General features: G+C 50.9%; 1 protein-coding gene across 3 annotated transcripts in view; it reads right to left on the reverse strand.

Annotated features, from left to right (window-relative positions):
* The window catches only part of Sorcs2 (sortilin related VPS10 domain containing receptor 2), a 383934-nt gene that overhangs the window by 41836 nt on the left and 320179 nt on the right, over positions 1-21919 (reverse strand). For all 3 annotated transcript variants that reach the window (XM_057771883.1, XM_057771882.1, XM_057771881.1), the window contains exons 4-8: positions 21028-21192; positions 14281-14354; positions 11328-11392; positions 8820-8938; positions 5870-5959 (exon numbers count right to left, since the gene is read on the reverse strand). In XM_057771883.1, the coding sequence (XP_057627866.1) occupies positions 5870-5959; positions 8820-8938; positions 11328-11392; positions 14281-14354; positions 21028-21192 (513 nt within the window). The remainder of the gene's footprint in view (positions 1-5869; positions 5960-8819; positions 8939-11327; positions 11393-14280; positions 14355-21027; positions 21193-21919) is intronic.

Genomic DNA, 21919 nt, shown 5'->3' on the forward strand with positions numbered 1-21919 from the left:
AAAGGGAGCCCCAGCATGTGAAAGACAAAGCTGGGCTGAGCCCGGTTCCTTGTTTCCCTGTTGTCCAGGCCTGTGTGAACTGCCCAGAGAAGCTGCAACCAGGGCAGCTGCAGCTGGGGAGGCTGTGCCTGGGGATTGGAACACTCCCACCGCACAGCTGAACGGACATCACTCCGAGTTTTCCATGCCTTTGAAGCTCCCAGCCTCTAACACAGTACCACCACGCTACACGAGCAGAGACAGACACGGGGTGTGGGGTGCCCTCACATGAAGGCATACCACCATCTTCATGCCCTTCTGAGTGTGCTCACTTGGAGGAAGCGATTTTTATTTGATGACAGGCTCACTGGGCTCCTGAGTGCTGGCACTCAGCCCTTCCCCTCACCCACAGACTGTTCTCTATGCCATGTGTTCAGAAGGGCATTTTCTGAGCTGAGCTGAGAATGCCAGTGCACCCAGGAGGCTGAGATAGTAGAATCAGGAGTTTGAGGCTAGCTTGGACTACAAAGCAAGGACCTTAAAATATGCAGAGCTGGTGGAGTTTTTCAGAAGAGGGGTTCAGTGTGTGAAGCACTTGTCATGTCCCTCACAGTTGGAGGACCTCACAGGTGCAGGATCTGAGCCCTGAGTCTACAGACATAACTTGACACACAGAAATGATGGACTAAGAAGTGTGTAACCCAGGAAGGAGTCTGCAGGGCCCAGTCCTATATGTGAGATTGGTCAGCACGGTGATGGAAGTCTGTGAGGTGCCTGTGGGAACACGCTGGTTAACACCCGCATACCCACCTACAGTCTCTGAGCTATGGGCAGGAGGTGGGATGTGCCGCTTGTGGCTGCTGGCCATCTCTCTGCCCTGCAAGGAGGTCGTGCCCATCATTTTGGGCCGTGGTGGATAAACACATGCACCAGAACTAGGTGCAAAGTGGATCCTTCCTACAAGGCTTGGCAGGGGCAAGCATATGGGGAGGGTGTTGAGCACAGGGAGCCTGCACAGCGGCTGCAGTAATTCAGGTGACAGTCCCGATCCAAAGCCACTTACATACGCTGGTCAGACGTCCTGGACAAATGCTTCCTATAAGCTATGAAGCTTCGTGGGGCCATTCACAGCACCCCTCTAGAGAGACCTGGAATTAACACTTCAACATGTTTATGTTCAGGCCTTCTCCCAAGCATGATTCACGCACTCTCCACGTCTGGTTTACAGCTTGCTCCGCACACCGCGTGGGTGTCTCTTCCTCTGCCATGAACGTTATTTATGAACACCGCTGCTAATGCCCGCATGGTACGCATTTGTGGTCCAGTCATATTTCACCGAGTCCTGTCCCTGCTCCAGAGGACTGCAGCGGGTGTTTCCAAACCCGGGTCTCTCCCTGCCTCTTGGTTTGTTTCTGTTCCATAAATTCTAAGAAGGGAGATTGCCATAGCAGAGGCAGGGACTGTCTCTAGAATGCCTGTTGAATGCTGTCAACCTGCTGCCATGACTGTCAGGTCTGTTCCTTCCACAGCAGGCTGCTTATGTCCCTTCCCATGGGCCCGGACTGAGAAGGGCACACAAAAGCCTCGATGACTATGTGACAAATATTTTGCACCTTCATAAACTTCTATTTACTTTCCTCACTCTTTTCATTATTAAGGAAGCAGCTAAAAATATCCCTTAACTCCATTGTTAATAGAAGCACAAAACCTTCACGTGTTTATCTATGTTGGCGCATGTGGCCTGGAGAGACCTGCAGAAGGGAAACGCTAGTTGGTGAATATGTCTTATCAAGGGGGATTAGGAGGCTTCAAGAAGACAGGTGTTCATCCCTCCTGCCTACAAGAGGAGTCCAGTGGTGGCCAGGCTAGTGTAGAAGTCCTACAAAGTCACCAAGGGCAGGATCTCCTTCTGGGCCATCATTCTACTGTCTTGTGACATGGTACTTGTCTTCAGGGCCCAGGACAGGAGTTGGAGTTTCACCATCACACTGAATGCAAGGCAGCAGGAAGGGGAAGAGGATGAGAAGGCTGGACTCCCTATGGTGTTCTTAGAAGTCACACAAGGGAACTTCATTAACATCTCATTGGCTGACCGTGACCGCGTGTAGCTGCAGAGGAAGATGGGAAATGCAGCCTTTTCCCTGGGGCGCCGAGCAGCGGCTAGACTATGAGTTTGGCTAATCTAAGACAAGGAACGGGGTGGATACTGAGAACTCCCCAAGAATTTCTCCGTATCATTATCTTGAGGCAAGGAGATGGAAAATGGAGGAAGGCCTGGGCAAGCGGATGGATGTGATAATGTCTATGAGCCACATCGTTTGTGCACAGGCTCATATACAAATTAAAACTTTTAAGCTACAACTATAAACTATGCGCAAATTATAATATACTATACATATATGGAAAGGTTTTGAGCACATTTTAATAAGCATTATGGCAGAAATTTCTCATGGACCTTCATATGGAATCTCAGCAGAAAATTTCCATAGATTTTTTTCTTTTTTCTTTTTTTTTTTTTTTTACAGTTTTTATGTGTATGTGTGTCTGTGTGAATGTACATCATTTATGGATACCAGAAAAGGGAATCAGATCCCCAGACCTAGGGTTACAGGAGGTTGTGAGATTCCCAACATAGGTGCTGGGAATCGAACTTTGGCCCTCTGCAAAAGCAGCAAGTGCTGTTAACTGCTGAGCCGCCTCTCCAGTCACAGCACAGATTATTATGTGAAATTCACAAGGCGCTTGCATGAGCTGGCACCTTCCTCCTATTTTTTCAGTGCTATGGCTACTCTGGCTCCCTGCCTTCAGGTTCTGGGGCTTCCAGTAAGAAATCCGCAGATTATCTAAGCAGGGAATCCCGTCTAGGATGAGTGGCATCTCTCATGCTGCCTTCCAGACTCCCTCTTCCTCTTTCTGACTTATCTCTTGATTAGAATGCATCTTTGCATGTGCCCTTGTCTTAGGACTGGCCAGCCTTGGAGACAGTCACATCCATGCCTTTCATAATTATGGGAGGTAGGAGCCACTGTTCCTTAAATCAACCTCTCTGCCCCTGTTCTCTTGCCCTTTCAGGATTCTTGCGGAATATGTGTTGCTCTGATGACGGTGTCAAGAAGGCCACATATTTGGTTACTTCCTCTGTCTTTTTCTCAGGTTCTCTGATTCATCCTTTGTCTGCCCAAATCTGTTTTGGAGCCTGTTTCATGGACTTCCTTGCTATTGCTTTTCTTATTTCTTTCTAATTACAGTTCCAGGGTTTCTATTCAGACACCTTCATGGACATTTCTTTTGTGCATAGTATCCTCCTGCTGTTCTCTGAGCATTGTGAGACAATTCTATCAGTTCATCTGGCAGGTCGACCAGCTGGCCTTTCTTTGGCATGATTTTTAGTTCTGAGCAGATAATGTTTTTTTCAATTTCTCTGTGCACCTTGTGATTTTTTATGACTGAAACTAGAAAGTGTGTGTGTGTGTGTGTGTGTGTGTGTGTGTGTTGGACTTTTTAAAGGTCTTACTTTTCAGTCCATGCTGGCCTCAAGTTCATGATCCCCTGCCTCAGCCTCTTGATTGTTAGGATTATAGGCATGTCCCAACATGCCCACCTAAAGCTGGGTATTTGAATGTAAGATACACTAACTGAAAATTCAACAGTTTCTTTTCTACAGAGGCAGTCTGTTTTTTTTCTCTGATCTCCAAAGGCTCTGTCTACACTGAGACCCAGACCAGCATGTGTGCCGCATGGTGACTTTATGCCCCTCTCCATACATTTAGATATGCTGGGCCTTGAAAGTCTACCTCCCAAAGAGAAAAAGAGGCAAAGAAAAGGGAGGCAGATGGACTCTGGCCCTGCTTCAGCTGATGGTGGCTATGGACATCAGAACATCGGCCTCAGTGTAGGAGAGAAAGGCCCATAGCGTTCACCTGGGCACACAGGCTATTGACTAGCTGCTTCAGGAAAGCACACACATTTACCTGCTGTGAGGTGAGGACAGACAGGGATATTGCTCCTAGGTTGAAGGCTTAACCTGTCAAAACTGACCTTACTATACCATCTGATACCTAGATGCTGGAGGCATTAGAACACAGCACAGAGACCCAGAATAGTCAAGAGCCTACATTCTGCAGCTGGGTGTTGCCAAAGCCGGAGGGAAGAGGAGCTCTTGGAACCTGGACTGGGCCATCCTTCTCGGCGTCAATCCCTCCTCTATTATGCGTGATATGCATTTTGTTTTACTTTATATAAACTCATTACAAATACAGGATTTTTTTCAAGTAAATTTGCATTCACCTCACCCCCATGAATGCTTTTTATGTAATTTGTGGTTCTGTAAATTCTTCTCGTGAGCATTTTTTCTCTGCTAGGGAGCGTTGAGGCTTTTAAAACAGACATTACAAGTCAACACCTCAAATGGAGGATGCTGGCTCTTCCTAACAGCTGCCCACCTTTCAGAGAGTTCAGGAGTGGGTAGGTCAAAATGGCAAAATGGCATCATTTGCCGTACCCTTAGACATGGAATAGGGGAGGCAAGGTACAACATAGAACCAGATCACACTGTGCTGTGCATGATCTAACTCCATGGGGTGGGATTCTGATAGAAATTGACTAAGATGCTGAAGGTCTGTGTGTTCAGTCCATTTCCTGAAAATATTAGCCGTGAGCCCCCACATTGTAGGGGGTGCATTTACAGGTACATCCACATGTCTGGACTAGAGACTGTGGCTGAGCAGACTCCTCAGCTCGAGTCCCTGCAGCCAGTCTGTTACTGCAGCGATCATGTATCCATCTAGAAAAGCCAATCAGACACACTGTCACTCTAAGCAGGAGGCTGGGGAGCCCTGCTCCTGAGTTAGCTACAGCAAAGTCAATTTGGCCTGTGACAGGGGGTGGGGCAGGACAAGGCAGGAATGGGGGAAGGGATTATGCTGCGCCAGCCACTCTGGTTTTCTTGACATTAGTCAGGTCTCTTAAAAAAGAAAAAAATGAAGAGAGAAGAGATATCATGTTGGGGGAAGCTGGAAAGAGATGCAAATTCACCATAAAACAACAGAATCTGACTAGGAAAATTCGGTTAGTGGGTCTGTGGGTTGCTGATGAGACAGATGTTCTTCTGTGCTCTGCTGTCCTGGGTGAGCAGGAGAGAGCAGGGCACAGGTCTCAGGTAGAGGGTTCACGTGCTGGGAGATCCCAGAGAGCCATACTCAAGGTCATAAAAACCATGACTTATGGCCATAGGCTCCTTGTTAGAGCCCCCACACGAGGCTTCTCCACACGAGGACCAGGGCGCACATCCCTAGAGCTGTGCTGTGACTCCAGCAGACCTAGCAAAGCCCCTCACCACCAGAACACCTGCCTTTGCTGGAACAAAACCATTAGCACTGAACTTGCTTACTCAGCCAGAACTGCAGCTCCTTTAGTGAGCTCATTAGTTTCCTCTCATCTTCTCTATTTTTGAAAAAATGTTGAAGAAAGACCTAACAGGCTTTTCCCTTTGGTTCAGAAGAGTCTGAGGTACTTAAGTCAAATGAGAAAGATAAACAGCTTCTGGTCCTAGAGGGCATGATCTCCCTGCCATTCCACACTGCCCTTGACTGTGCTTTCTGCCCCAGGTCCTTTGCATATGCTCTGCCTTCTCTTCTAACCACTTTTTTCTTGCTCTTCCCAAAGCTGTTTTATTCCCAGATTTCTCATTCAGATTTTATGTGCCCAGAGGACAGAGCTGCCACAGCTGAGGCCCGGTTGGCTGGAACAGTGGATGGGCAGGCAGGGGCTGAGGAAGCGTGGCCACATCCATTCTTAGTTTCTGCCCCTCTTGACCTTGGGACCCCAAACCCCAGTGTATAAGGCCTCAAAGACTTTGCATCTGGCACAGGGTGGGTATGGGCCACCTCACCTTGGGCAGGGCATACTTGGGTAGCTTCATCAGGACAAAGTTGCTGCGGCGATAGGAGACATAGTATTTGGTTCTGTTTGTTGATGTCGCCTAGGGGAGAAACACAGAGTCAGGGACAGAACCTCCAGTGGAGTCCCGCTCTCAGATGGAAAGCAGGCCACTCTGCCAGTGGCCACGCCCATGGGGGTTCCTCTTCTGCAATGATGACAAAACGTCACTAGACAAGACGTCATCTGTGAAGGAAGGGAGTCCACAGTCTGGAGGTGTCCAGGCCTCTGCAGAACTGTTATGACCTGGACACACAGAGGTCCTGGGTCCTTGGAGGAAGGGTCCCTGTGGCAGGAAGGTTTGAAACCCTTCCCCACAGCAGTAGCTACCCACTGAGGTGGGGAGGACAGCCCCCTGGGACTGCTCCATGGGTTCCTCTAAGAGCACCATCCCGTTTCCACAGAAACTGAGCTCTGAAAGCTGGTGTTACCCTCAGCAAGCCCAGAGCCTTTCTCAGAGCTCGAATCTGAAGCAGTCTGCCTGCACACCAGCTTCTCACCAGACAGCCACGTACATAGAAACCTGCACACCCTGGGACTCGGTGAGACAGAAGACCTCCAACAGGTATAGGATGCAACGCCTGACAGAGTGTCCCAAAGAAGTTGATGGGCTCATTCCTGGAGCCCGTCTGGTAGATAAGCTGAGGGCCAGAAGCAGAGCCAGGCTGCACTTGTTCTCACTCCCTGAGGAGGCCACTGGGGCACCTTGGTAGAGGATTAGCATACAAGGGTATGGCCACCTCCAGTCCTGCTGGGAACTGATTGTGAAGGCAGCAGGACTTTCCATGAAGCATGGTGGGAAAGAGAACCTCATCTCCAAGTCCTTCCTTCCTACCTGCAGGTGCTGGGGACAGGGCAATGCACAGAGGATTTGAAAGGCAGAGCCTTACCTTTGCCTGGTGAGTGGATTAGGGACAGGCACAGCACATTGCACTGTCCTGAGTTCAAAATCGGGGCATGTTAGTAGCCCACACAGCCCCTTTTATGCCATTCCTTCCTCCCAGGGCGACCACACTGTGGCAAGACTCTGACAGACTGGAACCAATTGGGAGCTGGGAAGGCTGGAGTCTCAGTGTCACCTGTGGGCCCAGCAGGGCTGCTTATCTGTGTGGGTGCTCTGATGTCTGGGGAGGGACCATCAGCCCATATCATGGAGCATCAAGCAGAGGCTAAGAGGAGGTCTGATGGCTCATTTGGAGCGAAGCAGTGGCAACTTTGCACCTGACACCTATATGGTCTGGTAAGAAGCCCTCCATAACCATCTCTCTCTGTCATCTTCCATCACCTTCACAGAGCGTAGCTTCAGAATTGTGGAACCAACAGCATCCCAGCCCAGTCTCAGCCCTGTGACCTCTCCTGCTCCAGGAAAATCCAGAAAGAGATGCTGTACTTAGGTACCATGGGTCCCCCACCTATTTCTTATGGGGTAACCTTACATTTACTCTACCCAGTCTGGTAAGGCTCTGGACGTGCCCAAGTATAGCTTGCCAGAGAGGTTCTGAGTCCTGCTGATTCCCAAGTTAGCGCCACTCTACCAGGGCAGACCAAAGATGTGACAATGGGGCAAGAGACATGCCAGATGCCAGCAGACCCTGTTGAAGGTGATGCTATGTCACCGGGTCTGATGCGAGCCAAGCAGGGAGAAGCAGTGGGTCCCTGGTGGACTACCTCAGTCCCAGCAGGAGAATGCCCAGAGAAGAGGAGGGTTGCTGTCTAGTCCTAGGTGCGATGCTTGATAGGACTACTGTGTTTTCAGGGGTTTGGTTTCCTCTCAAGCAACAGAAACTATCACAGAGCAGAAGAGGGAACCAGTGACTACTCAAACAGACAGGTCCCAGAACCCATAGGGATAAATGCAGAACATAGACCACTTGGCAGACATGACCACTGGTGATACAGTTAGGGTCAGTAGGCCCAGGGCTTCCTGCCAGGCTGGAAGATGATGGCCCATGCTGAGGAAGGAGTGCCATGGAGAATGGACAGGGAAGGAGTATGGGAACCTGGAGGACCCTCTGGTGATAGGACACTGGGCAGGAGTTTGAGCTTGTCTCACATGGTTCCAGAGGGCAGAGCGGGGACCAGCAGTGGGATCCAAAGAAATGACCTATCTCTGTAGATGAACTTGGAGATAGTGATGGCCAGTCTTGGTTGTTAACTTGATGGGATTTAGGGTCACCATGGAAACCAACCCCGAAGCTTGGCTATGAAAGGTTATTGGGACTGATTGGGATGAGAAAGCCACCCTATATGTAGGCAGTGCCTTTCCACGGACTGGAGCCGAGGACTGAACAGGAGGAGAAGATGAGCTAGCACCAGCGCCCACTCTCTGCTCTCTGACTGTGTGCGACCCAGCAGCTGCCTGGGGCTCCTGCGCCATACATCCCCGGCCATGTGCACTGTCTCCCCGGAACTGTGAAGCAGAAGAAACCCTTCATCCTTAGGGTGGTCTCGTCAGCACTTTGCTGAGCACATAAATAAACAATAAAGATGGTGTGTGCTGCACAGCGTGGTCAAGAAGCCTTCCTGCCTGCATTCACTAACATGTCCCGACTGGCCCAAGATATACATTAGGGGGTACTGCAGCAGAGTCTTAGTCATGGAGGAGTAAAGCACCCAGGATAAGACCCAAAGCATGAGAGGCACCAAGAGAAATATGTATATTTGGATTTGTGGGCCCCAGATGGTGGCAAGAGGCCAGATGAGCAGCAGAGAGAGGAGTCAGGAACAATCTTGAGCCAAGGTCCTAACAAGCCTGGGGGCCTTTGTTAGATGCTGCAGCCACAGCACAGGCACAAAGCCGCTGAGCCCTGCTAAGTGGCCCTTAGGGAGTGAAGGATGTTTTAGTGCCTCTTCTGATGGCAAAGGCTCCTGCTCTGTCACCTCCCAGCACCTGGAACACTCACCTTCAGAAAGATGTACTCATCCTGCACAGTCAGGGAGCCACGGTCGATGAGGCCAGCGAAGGGTGCTGTGGGGGGCTGAGCGGAGCAGTTGTGAGTCAGGCAGGTGAAGTACCGACAGCCTGCAAGAGACAGAGCAGCCAGGACATGCAGACCCCACTGAGGGCAGCGGAGACGTGGGAGCAGCGAGGCCTCCCAGGCTCCCACTGCTTTGTAATGGCAGCAACTTGACTTGGTTTGGAGCTTCACACTTTAAAGGGCCTCGCCTGCCTGGATGTCTGCCTGCCCAGCGGGCCAGAGGCCACTCAAGATCTCTTTAGCTCCCAGAGAGGGAGTGCGGGTGGTCAGAGAGCAATTTCCACCAGAAGGGGCAACCAAACAGTTCAGGAACCTCAGTAGGCCCCACAGCCATGCGCACCCTCTCACAGACGTGGGGAGAAGTAGGTGGTTCTCGGCCCTCTTTCCCCTAAAGCTTCTATCTGCCCTCATAAGCTCCGGTACAACACTTGGGTTCTGTGAGAAAGTTGCTGTCTCCAACCTGAGAGGCGTTTCTGGGGCCAGTGGAAACAGACACACTGAGGACATTCCACTCATGTGAGCCCTGGGTTGTTTGCTCATGCTCAGTGACTCTTTGCTCAAATACTCATCCGTCCATCCGTCCACCCACTCTCACTCTTCAGTCATTCATCTGCTTACTCATTCCTCACTCACATATCCATGCATCCATCCATGCATCTATCCATCCATCCATGCATCCACCCATGCACCCACCCATCCATCCGTCCATCCGTCAGTCTGTCCGTCCGTCCGTCCATCCATCCATCTACCCATCCATCCGTCCGTCTATCCATTCATCCATCCATAGACTCTTCTTACTCTTCAGTCATTCATCCTCTCACTCACTCGTTCATTCACTTACTCTCCCTCTCATTCATGCGCTATTCATGAGGAAACCGCCTGGAGAAAGGTCCTAAGCAGTGAGTGACTCTCATGGAGGGCTGGCTCTTGGGAGCAGTGATAACTGCTGCTCTGGAGAGAGGCAGATAAATGGATGAGGCCACTCCACAATGGCGAGGGCCGTGAGCATCATTCTGCCCATCCCATAGGAAGAATGCCCACACAGGGGTGTACTCAGGGTGTCTGGCTTCATTCCACAGCTATGCTGGAGACACTGAGGAGGGTCATTCGGCACTCAGCCTTAAGGAGCTCTCAGGCCAGGAGAACACACAGGAAAGCTGGGTGTTAGCGTGCTGTGGGGTCCTGAGGAGTGACTGACAGAAAGGTGGTCTGGGGGTGATGGGGAAAGCCCCGTGATGGATAAAGGGGGGCAGGCAGTCCCGGCCAGCTACAGGAGTGTGGTGAGCTTGGAGCAGGGTCCTCTGGAAGGTCTGGCTGACTAGCAAATAATGGAGACACCGGTTAGGAGCTTGGACCTTGGGACTCTGAATGGACTTTTGAATGGTCAGGCTCTGAAGACAGCTCCAGCAGGGCTCTAGGCAGGGGCTGGTGAGTGTGAGGTCTTTAGGAGCTGGTGAGAGTCCCACTCATGTGCCAGGTTGATCCAGGGGCTCTTGATGCAGAGTTCAGGCTCTGCACACAGGCTCTGTTTCCTCTAGGATGGAGGCTACATGAAGAACTAAACAGCCCCAATCCAGGACTCAGCTAATCTTTCCCCCTGGGACACAGCACCTCCTGACTCTCAGCCAGGCCTGTTGCCACGAGGAGCCTTCGGGCGTCACCTCTGTACAACCCTGTCTGAACTGTGTGTCCTAAAACCTGCCATCCCAATGGCTTCCTCTCTGGGCTTTGTTCCCTGCTTACCAAAACAGTAGCTACAGTAACATGTGGTCCCACCCTTGGAGGTACGGAGCCCCGACTGATAACTTATAAGTGGCACATGTCCTCATCTGTCAGCAGTTGCCTGCACAGACCTGTGTGGCCCCAGTGTTTGCCACTACACGTGTGTCAATCCTTCCTTCTTTATAGGCAGGAGGAGCAAATTTAACTACCCAGGACCCGCAGGGCTCTCCCTGGTTGGTGCCTGGGAACTACATAGAACTACCAGGAAGGACAATGACCTCTGCCGCCTTCACAACACAAGAGACTAACACGCATACACAAGTGAGTGGGTTGCTCAGTGTGAGGGCTGTAAGAGACAGGAAGCTACAGGCTGGGTCACCCCAGCCCTGCCTACAGGAGGGGAGTAACAGAGACCCTGAGCCAACTCAGCTCTCAGCCAGGCTGGGTGGGGCCATGCAGTAGGAAACACTCAATGCTCGGGAGCCAGAACAAATTGCCCTTTTAATAGACTTTCCACAGAGCAGGGCTCCTCCGCTTCAATTCATCCCCAGCGGGAAAGAAGCGTGCTTCCCATAATGACACATCAGAAAATAGTGAGGTTGGTCCACAGGGCTGCCCAGTGAGAATGTGCCAGTGAACAAGGGCCAGGCTGAGCAGTGCCCTTGGACACGGATGCTCAGGGACACCTGCGAGTGACCACCTCCAACTTACCTCCACTGAGGTCCTGTGCTTCCATGTGGACTAGATTGGGGTCGGCGTCCACCCCAGACACAGCCCTGGAAAAGAATTGGCCAAGGGCGATATCAATAAAAGTGTGGCTAAAGCCCTTCTCTTGGGGTTCCACTGACCATATGGCCTCCCTTGGTCTAAGAAGACACAGCCCTCCTCACCAGACGTAGAAGCTTCAACAGGAGCCTGAATGAAACTGCATAAAGCTTGGTGAAGCTGGCACCTGCTTGTTCAAGGAACTGTTTGTAAGATTCACCTCCTCCCCCAGGGTCTCCCCGCAAACTGAGGCACAGGCTGGGACCTCTGGCCTAAATCTGCACAGAGGAAAACTTAGGGGTACATAGAGAAATGCCACGGTCACAGAACCCTGACAGGTTCACTGGGATTCCAATTAGAACCCAGATCTGAGTGGCTGCCTCTTCTTTACCTGACAGATGACTGTCAAGTTGCCCATAACATGGGATGCTGGGAAAAACCCCTTCCATGTTTATCCCAACCCCTCAGTGTTGGCAGAAACTCTATGAGAACAGTGTTCCTTCATAACACCCCTGCTAACCCACACCAGACTCTGCTAAGTCAAGGTTGAGTCTTGCATCTCACAGGCCAGGGACTGTGTGACTTGCCCAAGGCACTGGCCAGGGTGGCCCGAGGCTCACACCAGCACCAGGTCTGTCTGACCCAGAAGTCATGCTCCTCTCAGAGCCCATGTGTCCCTGCTCCTGAGGTCCAGGTCGTAGGACACTATTGAAAAGCCTGTGCCAATCCTGAGAAAGGCAGCGGCGGGATCCAGAGACGTCCCACAGCACCTCCAGGAGCCAGTGGAACCCTCGACTCTGGCAGCACCATCCCAGGCCTTGGGGACAGACATCAATAAGACATGAGGACTAAGGGGTCAGGAATCTCAGGCTGGGACCTTTCGCCGGTAGTACACCCCCCTCTTCCAGACCTCCAGATGAGCTCATTTGTACAGAAGGGCAAGAGGAAAGAGAGGAAAAAGGAAAGGAGGGGACGGGGGAAGGAGAGAGAAGGAGAAGGGCAACATATACACATGGGCAGGAATTTCTCTTCCTGGGGCAGAGGCATTGGGGACCCAGGTAATAGCTACATACACTGGCTGGTCTTGGGAGCAGGGGACAGCCGTTTAAATACTCATCCACCCACTTATGTCTTAGTCCATCGGTTTGCCCTCATTCACCCATGCGTTCACTCACCCACCCATTCATTTGCTCACACATAACAAGGCATTGGCCAGTGTCTGCTTCTGTGGTTTTTACTCCAAGGCTGCTGACCACTGATGGGAGGCAAGAGCCCCAGCACAGGCACCTTGCTGTGCACTCCTCAGGGTCTCCTTAAGGAGCCAGTATGCTGTGCAGCTTCAACACTGCTAATGACTCAGGCCTGTGACAGAGCAGGAGTCCTGGTGCTTTCTGCTGTCAGTCCAAGGACAAAGCTGTCAAAACAGCATTATCTGTTCCGCAAAACAGGGGCCATCCCTTGTCTGCCACCACATCCCAGAAGGGATCCAACCAGCTTCACTGCCAAACATCCTATGTTTCTCCCACACATCAGGCACATCCCCATGTCACAGGAGAAGCTTGTGGGCAGAGCCACTCTGGCTTGTCTAAGATAATAGTAGTTTGAATGCTAGCCCATTCTTCCTGCATCTGGTTTTTCAAGCCAGAGAGTTTCCATGAGCCAGGCTGGGACACTCCTCAGCCTGGCTTAGGACAGGGGGCAATGCTACAGTCTCCCTTGGGTCTTCATGCCCACGGAGGTTAGAAATCACCTTTCCTGACCTTAGTCCCCACATCCTGGGACTGACTCCACAGGCAGTTTCTGCTCCTGACAGAGGAGTTGGACCTGTGACTGACAGCAGACCTCTAGTTTCAGGCAGGGTACTACAGTGGGCTGCTGCAGAGGGACAACCATCACTTCTTCCCAGGAGCAGAGGTTACAGATGCCAGAACCCAGTGTTCAGAACCAACTTCCAGTACATGGGAACTGAATCTTTGTGAGGATAGCATGGAGTTTCAAGAGGGTGGCTAGAAGCCATTTTCACCATGCATTCCCAATGGAGACAGGACTCTGGCCTGGCTGGGAGGCCAGTACAAAGTTTTGTGTCCATTTGCACTAAGACAGAAAGGACATGAAAGTACATGTATGTATGTACATGTGTGTGCATGCAAGACAAAGCCCATGAAGATATGTGTATGTCTAGAGTGGGAATCATGGTCACGGCTGGGCACAGTGTGGGCTCTGGGCCAGATGTCCTTGTTTTCTGCCCTTCTTAACTGCCTGGGACCCTATGCAGGTGCCTATTCTCTATGGTCTTGTTTGAACAGCCAGCATGCGCTTCCTGAGCTTCAGAGTGGCCTGACTGGGGGGGGGGGCTGGAATGCTGTCCAAGTCCCTGAAAAGGCTCCCAGAAGATCATGCAAATGGGGAGCCAGCACCACATGGTTTTTGCCTGAAACCTGAGGCCCATTCCACCTTCATTCACCCTCTCCCCTGCTTCATCCCTCAGAGGCTTCTGGGTCTTTGGCTCCTGGCAGGGTTGAACATTGTGATATCGTGAGGAATGAGTCCCATGGAATTAGTGGGGGAGGAGAGTGAGCCTAGGCCCACAGGGCCTGGGCATCCCTGGAGCATGCAAGGTTGACACAGGGCACCTCTCAGGAGCGATGGGGTTGAGTTGGTGAGGAATTGAGAGCAGGGCAGCCAAGAGTGTTGAGCTACCTCGAGCTGTACTGTGCCAGGGTCCCCGTGTTTTACCTCTTCCAAGTAGGAGGATACAGAGGACAAGGTAGGGTCTAAACATCTCAAAGCCACCAGGGAACAAGGCCTAAATAATGGTGAGCCCTGGGCAGCCCCAGGAGCACCCAGAGGAGGCTAGAGTTCCCCTGGGGTCTTAAACTCCCATGGAAAGGGATCTCACCAGAACACGTGGTCCTTGGTCACCCGTTCCTGTAGAAGTGTCCACTTCTTCCCCAGGTCAGACGACACATACAGCTGCAGGGCAGACAAAAGAGAGACAGAGCTTTGGCAGGGAGGTCTGAGCGACAGTGATCTGCTGCAAGGCTTCCCCAAGGGATGTCACCTTTGTCCTGCAGGCACAGAGTTGCAGGCCAACCACCAAGGGCTGAAACCAAAGGGGGGCTTCATGTGGAGGTCTTCTCACTCAGGCTGGCTGGTATGTGAATTCTTGGGGTGTCTAACAGCAGCTGGACAAAGAACAAACACCCAAGGGTCTCCAGGGTGGGTTCCCTCTCCCTTTCCAGCCTGGGTCGGCACACGCAGTCTGGCACATTCCTGTGGGACCCTGCCTCTTCTTTTCCTCTTCTAGCCCTTCTCAGGACTTCCCTGAGTGCAGCTCCCTCTGTAGGACACTGCTGCACAAGCCCTGGTGACCCGACTGGAGTGCTGCTGTCTGCAGGCAGCCGAGTAAGAGGCTACTGGTTGAGGGTGACAGGGCATAGCCAGTGTGGGCTGTGACCTAATTCTCTCAGGCAGGGTCGGGGGAAGTTTTGAGTAGCATGACGTTGACTTCCTGTGGGCCAGGTCCTCTGCCTGTTAGGATGGGGCAGTGGGAAGGACCTGATGGAGACAGACTGGCTTTCTCTCCCGTCAGTCCCACTCGAAGCTGGCCAGCTTAGGTGCTCAGCTGTAGAACATAAAACCCAGGCATGCATTTGCTACATGAGAGACATGGCGAACCCCAACATACATCTCCCTCATTCTCCTATGTCCTTGGCCCTGCAATCTCATGTCTTTATTGAATGGTATTCATGACAAGTCTTCACATACTGAGATAGTAGGCATGGATGTGGCAAGTCTGTCACCACTGTCCCCAGGGCACCTTTCACTTGCATTATTTCATGGGTTTTGTGGATGTCTCATAACTGCGCCCTTCCTCTGTTCCTGGAAACATGCGGACATTGGCAGCCCCTTTGGTCCCATGTAATTCTGCATGTGGAAACCTGTCTCCATCTGAACTAGGTTCAGAGCCATGTGGTATTATCTGTTACTTTTAGCTGACGAGGGAGGTTGGATGGGAAGGGAATTCCTGCCTGTGGCTCTTCTCCCTGTGCCTGAGTGGTGCTTGGTTTCTTCACCCACCAAACATCATTCTTGGCAGAGATATTCTGAAGTGGGAGCCTGTGGTTCCAGGCACGGTTTCTGTCAGAGCCCTTCATCCACAGCTGCAGGATCATGCCTGTGCTCCAGGCTCTTCTAAGCTTCAGTTTCCCGTTTTAAAACCTACTCCACATTCCTGCCTTAAAAAGGTGTGGTGGGATGTTTCAGTCACCTCACAAAGTGGTAGCATCTGGACAATGCGCAGTGGAAGCCCCTTAGCTCCGAACAGTGCACTGGGAATTGGGCCTGGGTTTAGAGCCCCAGCTTCAGGCTCACTTCCTTCCACTCCTTTTCCCATCTTCCTGTAGCCTTGGTTGCCTGGGGCACTCACTCACCTGGCTCACTTTCTGCACCACTGCCAAATGCATCCTTGTCTGCCAGGTACGCCAGTGAGTTTTCTGAATGAATGAGCACATTTGGCCGTAGGGCAAGGGCTAGCTAGAAAGGGCAAGAGATTAAGTATTTCTGGCTTGGTGGGCTGAGTGGTCTCTATGGGAATGCTCACCTCTGCCTTTTGAGCAGAAGCTGAGAGAGTGCAAGCTAGACACAGAAGCATGGCTGGATGCCAACCAGCTTAGCAGGTAGCTGGACATTATGCTAGGACACCTGTTCTGTTTCACATGATAAGAAAGCATTGCCTTCCATTTATAAAAGGGCTTTAAAAGGGGGAGTTTTCCTCCCTAGGATGACTGAAGGCCAGGCAAGGTCCTCTTGTATCCTGTGAAGCCCCTGGCCCTGGGCCTGGCATGGTCTAAGGCTCAACAACCACCAAGGCACATGACTCACTGTAGCTGCGATCTATATCAAACACTGTCTCACTGAAAGCCCACACAGACACAACTCAAGCCCACACAGATGACACACACCCTCATGCACATAACACACTCACCAACACAACCATTAGATTAACAGTTTTTCTATCTTTACAATACGAGAAAACTAAGGCTGAGAGAGGTAAGTACATCGATCTGTGTAACACAGCATTCACACAGAGCAGCAATTCCCATCTCACAGACCCGAGTTCACAGTACTGTCAGTGGTGAAGCAGTGTCCCTAGGAAGGATGGCTGGTCCTCTCTGGTATTCTCTCTGGGTCATACTGACTGACTGGGAGCAGCCCCTTTCCATCTCATGACTCAGTAGATCCATCTGCAAATTGGTGGAGTACTGCTCACAGCCACAGCCAGTCAGTCAAGAATACAAGTGTTTAGGGGCCTGGTGACAAAGTTTCCACATAAATGAGTGGCATTATCATTGTTATCACCACCAATGTGCTTGTGTTTATGATGCTCATCCCAGAGTTTTATGAAGCCTTTCTAGTTCATTCTCAAGGGGGGCAGCGATTTTACTATCTGCCATCAATTGCTGCAGAAACAGAACACTTCTGCTTAATAAAAGATAAACGTTGAAAATAAACAATAACAAACATTGGAGGGACACTGTAGTTCCTGTAGCTAAAATTAGCTCCAGAGGGTATATCTCAGGAGAGTGGTGGAATTTGCTTTTATGGCATCGCTGCCCTGAGAAGGTGAGAAAGTGCAGCCAAGGCAAGGAGAAGATGACATCAGGGAAGGTATATCCTAGGAGTGCACATCAGTGTCTTTCATATGAGGCCAGAGGGGCAGCAGCTCTGCCCTGGGCTGCGAGGGCATCACTGTTAAAGATCCTCAGTTTTCATCCCTTATTCCTCAGAACGCCTTGTTGTCTTCCTAGGTGGGGGATGCTAATGCCTGCCATTGCACTGACTCCCTTGCAGCTAGACTGCTGGGTCGGAGGAGGAATGAACTCACAGGGTTAAGAAAGCCAAAGCAAGATGAAGCATTTTCCTTCCTTTCTTGGGGTACTTCTGCTATCCAGCATGTTCCAGAGGGCATGCTCAACTCTGGGGTGCAGAGGCAAATGTCTACTCTGCTTTTACATAGCTGCTGGGGATCTGAACTCAGGTCCTCATGCTTGTACAGAAAGCACTTTGCAGACTGAGCTGTTTCCCCAGACTCAGAACAGGTTCTTGACTGAAAGAGGGGGAAAAAGTAAAGCAAAGCAAAGCAAAACAATGTGAATCTGACCTTATCTTACAAGCTATTAACCACAGCTCTGCCAGTAAGCAGGTCCACAGCTCATGTCCAGGGAGATGAGGCTGTGGGTGATGAGTAGTCCCCAGAGAGCTGGGAAGGAGGGCCTCCTGGTCCTAAAGCCTTGGGAGCATCCTAAGACTTGAAAGAAATATATATTGGGTGTTAGCCAGGAAGCTTGGCCAGACTGCAGTAAGGTACCTTAGATTGTGTCCCAATTTATGATAGTGAGAAAGGAAACCCCAAGTGAGACAGAGCCTTTGTCAGAGCAAGGGCAGACACCTGGGAAGAGGACAGACGTAGGAGAGGAGAAGGGGGAAAGGTGGGGAAATGGCAGAGCAAGGGAAAAGTCAGACAGCAAAAAACTTAATCCCGGACTTGTTGCACGGCTCTGTCTGGTCAAAGCTGAAACTGTGTTCTGTTCCACTCATGTGGTGAGAACAGCATGCTCCCCAGATAAGAGTCATATGGAAACTGCACCCTAGCAGTCAGAAACCACATCCAGAGGATTCCAGAAAAACCTGGCAGAGTCTGAGCTACCTGAAGACTGAGAACAGCGTGCTCCCCTGATAAGAGTCATACGGAACCTGCACCCTAGCAGTCAGAAACCACATCCAGAGGATTCCAGAAAAACCTGGCAGAGTTCCAGATACCTGAAGACTGAGAACAGCATGCTCCCCAGATAAGAGTCATATGGAACCTGCACCCTAGTAGTCAGAAACCACATCCAGAGGATTCCAGAAAAACCTGGCAGAGTTCCAGATACCTGAAGACTGAGAACAGCATGCTCCCCAGGTAAGAGTCATATGGAACCTGCACCCTAGCAGTCAGAAACCACATCCAGAGGATTCCAGAAAAACCTGGCAGAGTTCCAGCTACCTAAAGACTGAGAACAGCATGTTCCCCAGATAAGAGTCATACGGAACCTGCACCCTAGTAGTCAGAAACCACATCCAGAGGATTCCAGAAAAACCTGGCAGAGTCCGAGCTACCTGAAGACCTAGGACCAATTCCCAGTGCACTGCTCTGAGCCGGGGCCTTCGCAATGCCCACCTCTCAACAGGGTGTCCAGATGCCTGACTAACAGCAGGTTTGGAGTGAGAGTTGGCATGAGTCTACTACACACCCGGCTTCTTGGGCATCTGAGAGAATTGACAGAACACTAAGCCCCCCCAGAACTCAAGATGGCCATTACTTTCTAATTTCCCCAAGTCTCTCATTCCTTTTATAACAGCAATTAAACCTTTTTCCTCTCCTTTCTTTCCTTGTCACCACAGAAAGAGCCAAGGAAAATAACCAAGGTTTCAGCTCCATTAATTTTTCAGGGCACCATAAATTAAAGAGCAATTGCAACACAGTCAATTTCTTCAGGAAAATAACTCGCCGTAGCTGCGCTTTGGTCTAATTACATGGAAGGCTAAGTAGCACTATTAATACCCAGAATGGTGTGCAGCCCTGAGGGAAAGGGATAGGAACAGACAGGCAGCCACAGACCAGGGACACAAGACAATATCTGTTAGGCCTTGCCAAGGAGGCTGAGCAGTGGGGATAGCTGGGCTTGGCCACCACCCTTCTCCACTTGGGGCTCTTACCCGACCGATCCCCATTAATAGGAATTTATCACTGACCCATAAGTTTATTCATATAACCAACTGCTATCTATCCATCCATCCACGCATCCATCCATCGATCCATCCACCTACCCATCCATCCATTCCCTTACTCATCCACCCACCCATCTTCCCATCCATCCATCCTTTCCGATATCCATCTCCAATCATCCACCTTTCCACCCACACACCAATCCCCATCTATCTATCCTTTCCTATGCTCACTCATAATCTATTCACCCAGCATATATTTTCAGCAAACACTTGAGATTAAAATGGTGAAATATAGATCTAACATGGCTACCTTCCCAGAGGTCAGCCCTAGTTTGTGTGATCTGGAGACTGTGATCAAACACTAGCAGAAACATAACTGCGTGTTAGCACCAAGGAAGAGACACAGGATCCTCGAAAAACATGGAAGTTGGGACCATGTTGTTGTACTTTAGTTACATATGTTCATTCATCCAACCAACTGCCATCCATCCATCCATCCATCCATCCATCCATCCATCCATCCATCCATCAGCCTGTCCATCTATCCATCTGCCTATCCATTTACTCATCCATCTGCCCATCCATCCATCCATCCATCCATCCATCCATCCATCCATCCACCCAACCATGGATAGATCCAATAATGGATTCATGCTGGCCATCACATCTGTCTCTCTCCCAGAGGCTGATGAGTATTAGTTTCCATTGGCTGCTGTTCTGGCCTCTGGCTGGGTACAGAGGCAGGAGAAGAGCTTGGCTGGCAGGAGGGGAGGGGCTGTTGTTCTTCTTCCTGGTGCTCTCCCTGATAGCCACAATGTGGCAGGAACTGCTTAGCTGTCACCAGGGCCAGATACCCTTCCCAGGACCATTCCTTTGCCTGCTATATGGTATGGTGGCAGGCTATTCTTCCATTCTAATACAGGTATATTCTAATCCTTAGAACTGGTGGTGACCATGCCCTCATAAGGCCCAAAATGGCTTTCCAGAAGTGCTTTTAGGGTATGGGGATTATCTGGTGGGCCTGGGGTGGAGTTGCCTCTGCTTTCATAAAAGACACGGCCTTGGGGAGGGTTCAGACATGTAGTCATGGACGTAGGTACACCAAGGATGTCCACAAATGCATGCAGGGGGCATTCTAAGGATGGACAGAGACTTCACCAGGATGTCCTGAAAGATATAGCAATGCCACTTTAACCCAAGCATGCCGGGCGGCGGAGACACATGCCTTTAATCCCAACACTTGGAGGAAAGCAGATCTTTATGAGTTTGAGGCCAGCCTTGTCTACAAGAGCTAGTTCCAGGACAGGCTCCAAAGCTACACAGAGAAACCCTGTCTCACAAAAGCAAAACAAACAAAGAAAAAACAAAGCACCTGGTGACCACCAGTTCTCCCTAGAATCTCAGAGACACATGAATTCATCACAGAGTAGTAATTTTACACTTCTGGCCTCTAGGTCTGTGGAAAAACAGATTTCTGTCATTTAAGCCCCCAGATCTGCAGTCACTGGCCGCCATGGCTACCATGTAGTAGACCCCCCCCATACACACCTCAGCATCTACTAGCCTGAGGCAATGGGGGGGAGGCAGAGGACCCAGCACCCTTTAGGATCTCCATATGCAGCTCACAGGCCTCTGTGTGCCAAGGGTCACGGCCACCTCCATTTACTGTAACACACACCATCGATGTGAGACTCCCATGCTGATAGATGGCCACGTATGTGTCAATAAGGGCAACGTTGAGGTTCGTGCTTCCCAGGTCAAGCAAGGCTCTGCCTTGCCAGCTGGGGGTTCAGAGTGCCCTGACAGGAAAGTGGCTTCTGTCCTGATATTTGTCTGATTGGGTCGTGCGACCTCACATCCCATGTCCTCTTACCTTGCTGTCCTTGGTGTAGGCAAGAACCTTGTCCTCCTCCTTTGGGTGGAAGAGGAGGGTCTCCACGAGGAAGGGGACAGGATACTTCTGGAAGGTGGTGCCCTCGTCGGTGCTGAGGAAGAGGCTCTGCTCCCGGTCACCAAGGGACGAGCTCACCAGGATGATCTGAAACACAGCGTGTGAGGCTGAAATCGGGGTCACTGCTAAGAGGGCTGTTCTCCCTTACTGCCCCCCACTCTTTCATGAAGACTGCAGCAGGCCCCATGGCAGAGCTAAGGCTTGACCTGGAATTTTGAAGTTCAAGGTGTCTGCCATACAGGAGATAGCTGCGGGTATGTAGGAAGTGGGTGATGGGAGTGGAGGTATCTGCCTGAAGAAGAGAATGATGAGTTAGATGGGGTAACCTAGAACTCAAAGATGGGGTGAGGGGCTGACAGAGCGGGAGGGCTAATTCAAGGTCACCGCAGCCGACTGACTAGTGCCCCCTGAAAAGATGTCTCTGTCCACTCAGCCCTGGGAGAGCGAGTGTTGAGAGCATGTCCTGCTCTAAGACCTTCCATGTTGTGTAAACAGTGGGTTTGGGTCTCTTCTTGGCCTGCAAAGAGTCCTTTTTACCAGCAGGATTTGGCCCTATGTTGAGGGAGGGAGATGATTGCACCTCGGTGGGCATGTAAACAAGACCACCTGCCCAGTGAAAAGACCTATTCCTAAAAGCAGTTAAAGTCACCCTTGAGACTTATCAAAGTAAACTAACCTCCCACTCCCCCCTCCCCCGATTAAATGGACATATTAAATTACACCAGGACAAACAGGCCAGGGATTTATCAGACACGGCAGACTGAGGAAAGGGTGAAACACCTTTACCTGGACTCTGGAAAGAAGAGGTCACCTG

This window comes from Chionomys nivalis, chromosome 6 (assembly GCF_950005125.1).
Source record: "Chionomys nivalis chromosome 6, mChiNiv1.1, whole genome shotgun sequence".
NCBI classification, from domain to species: domain Eukaryota; kingdom Metazoa; phylum Chordata; class Mammalia; order Rodentia; family Cricetidae; genus Chionomys; species Chionomys nivalis.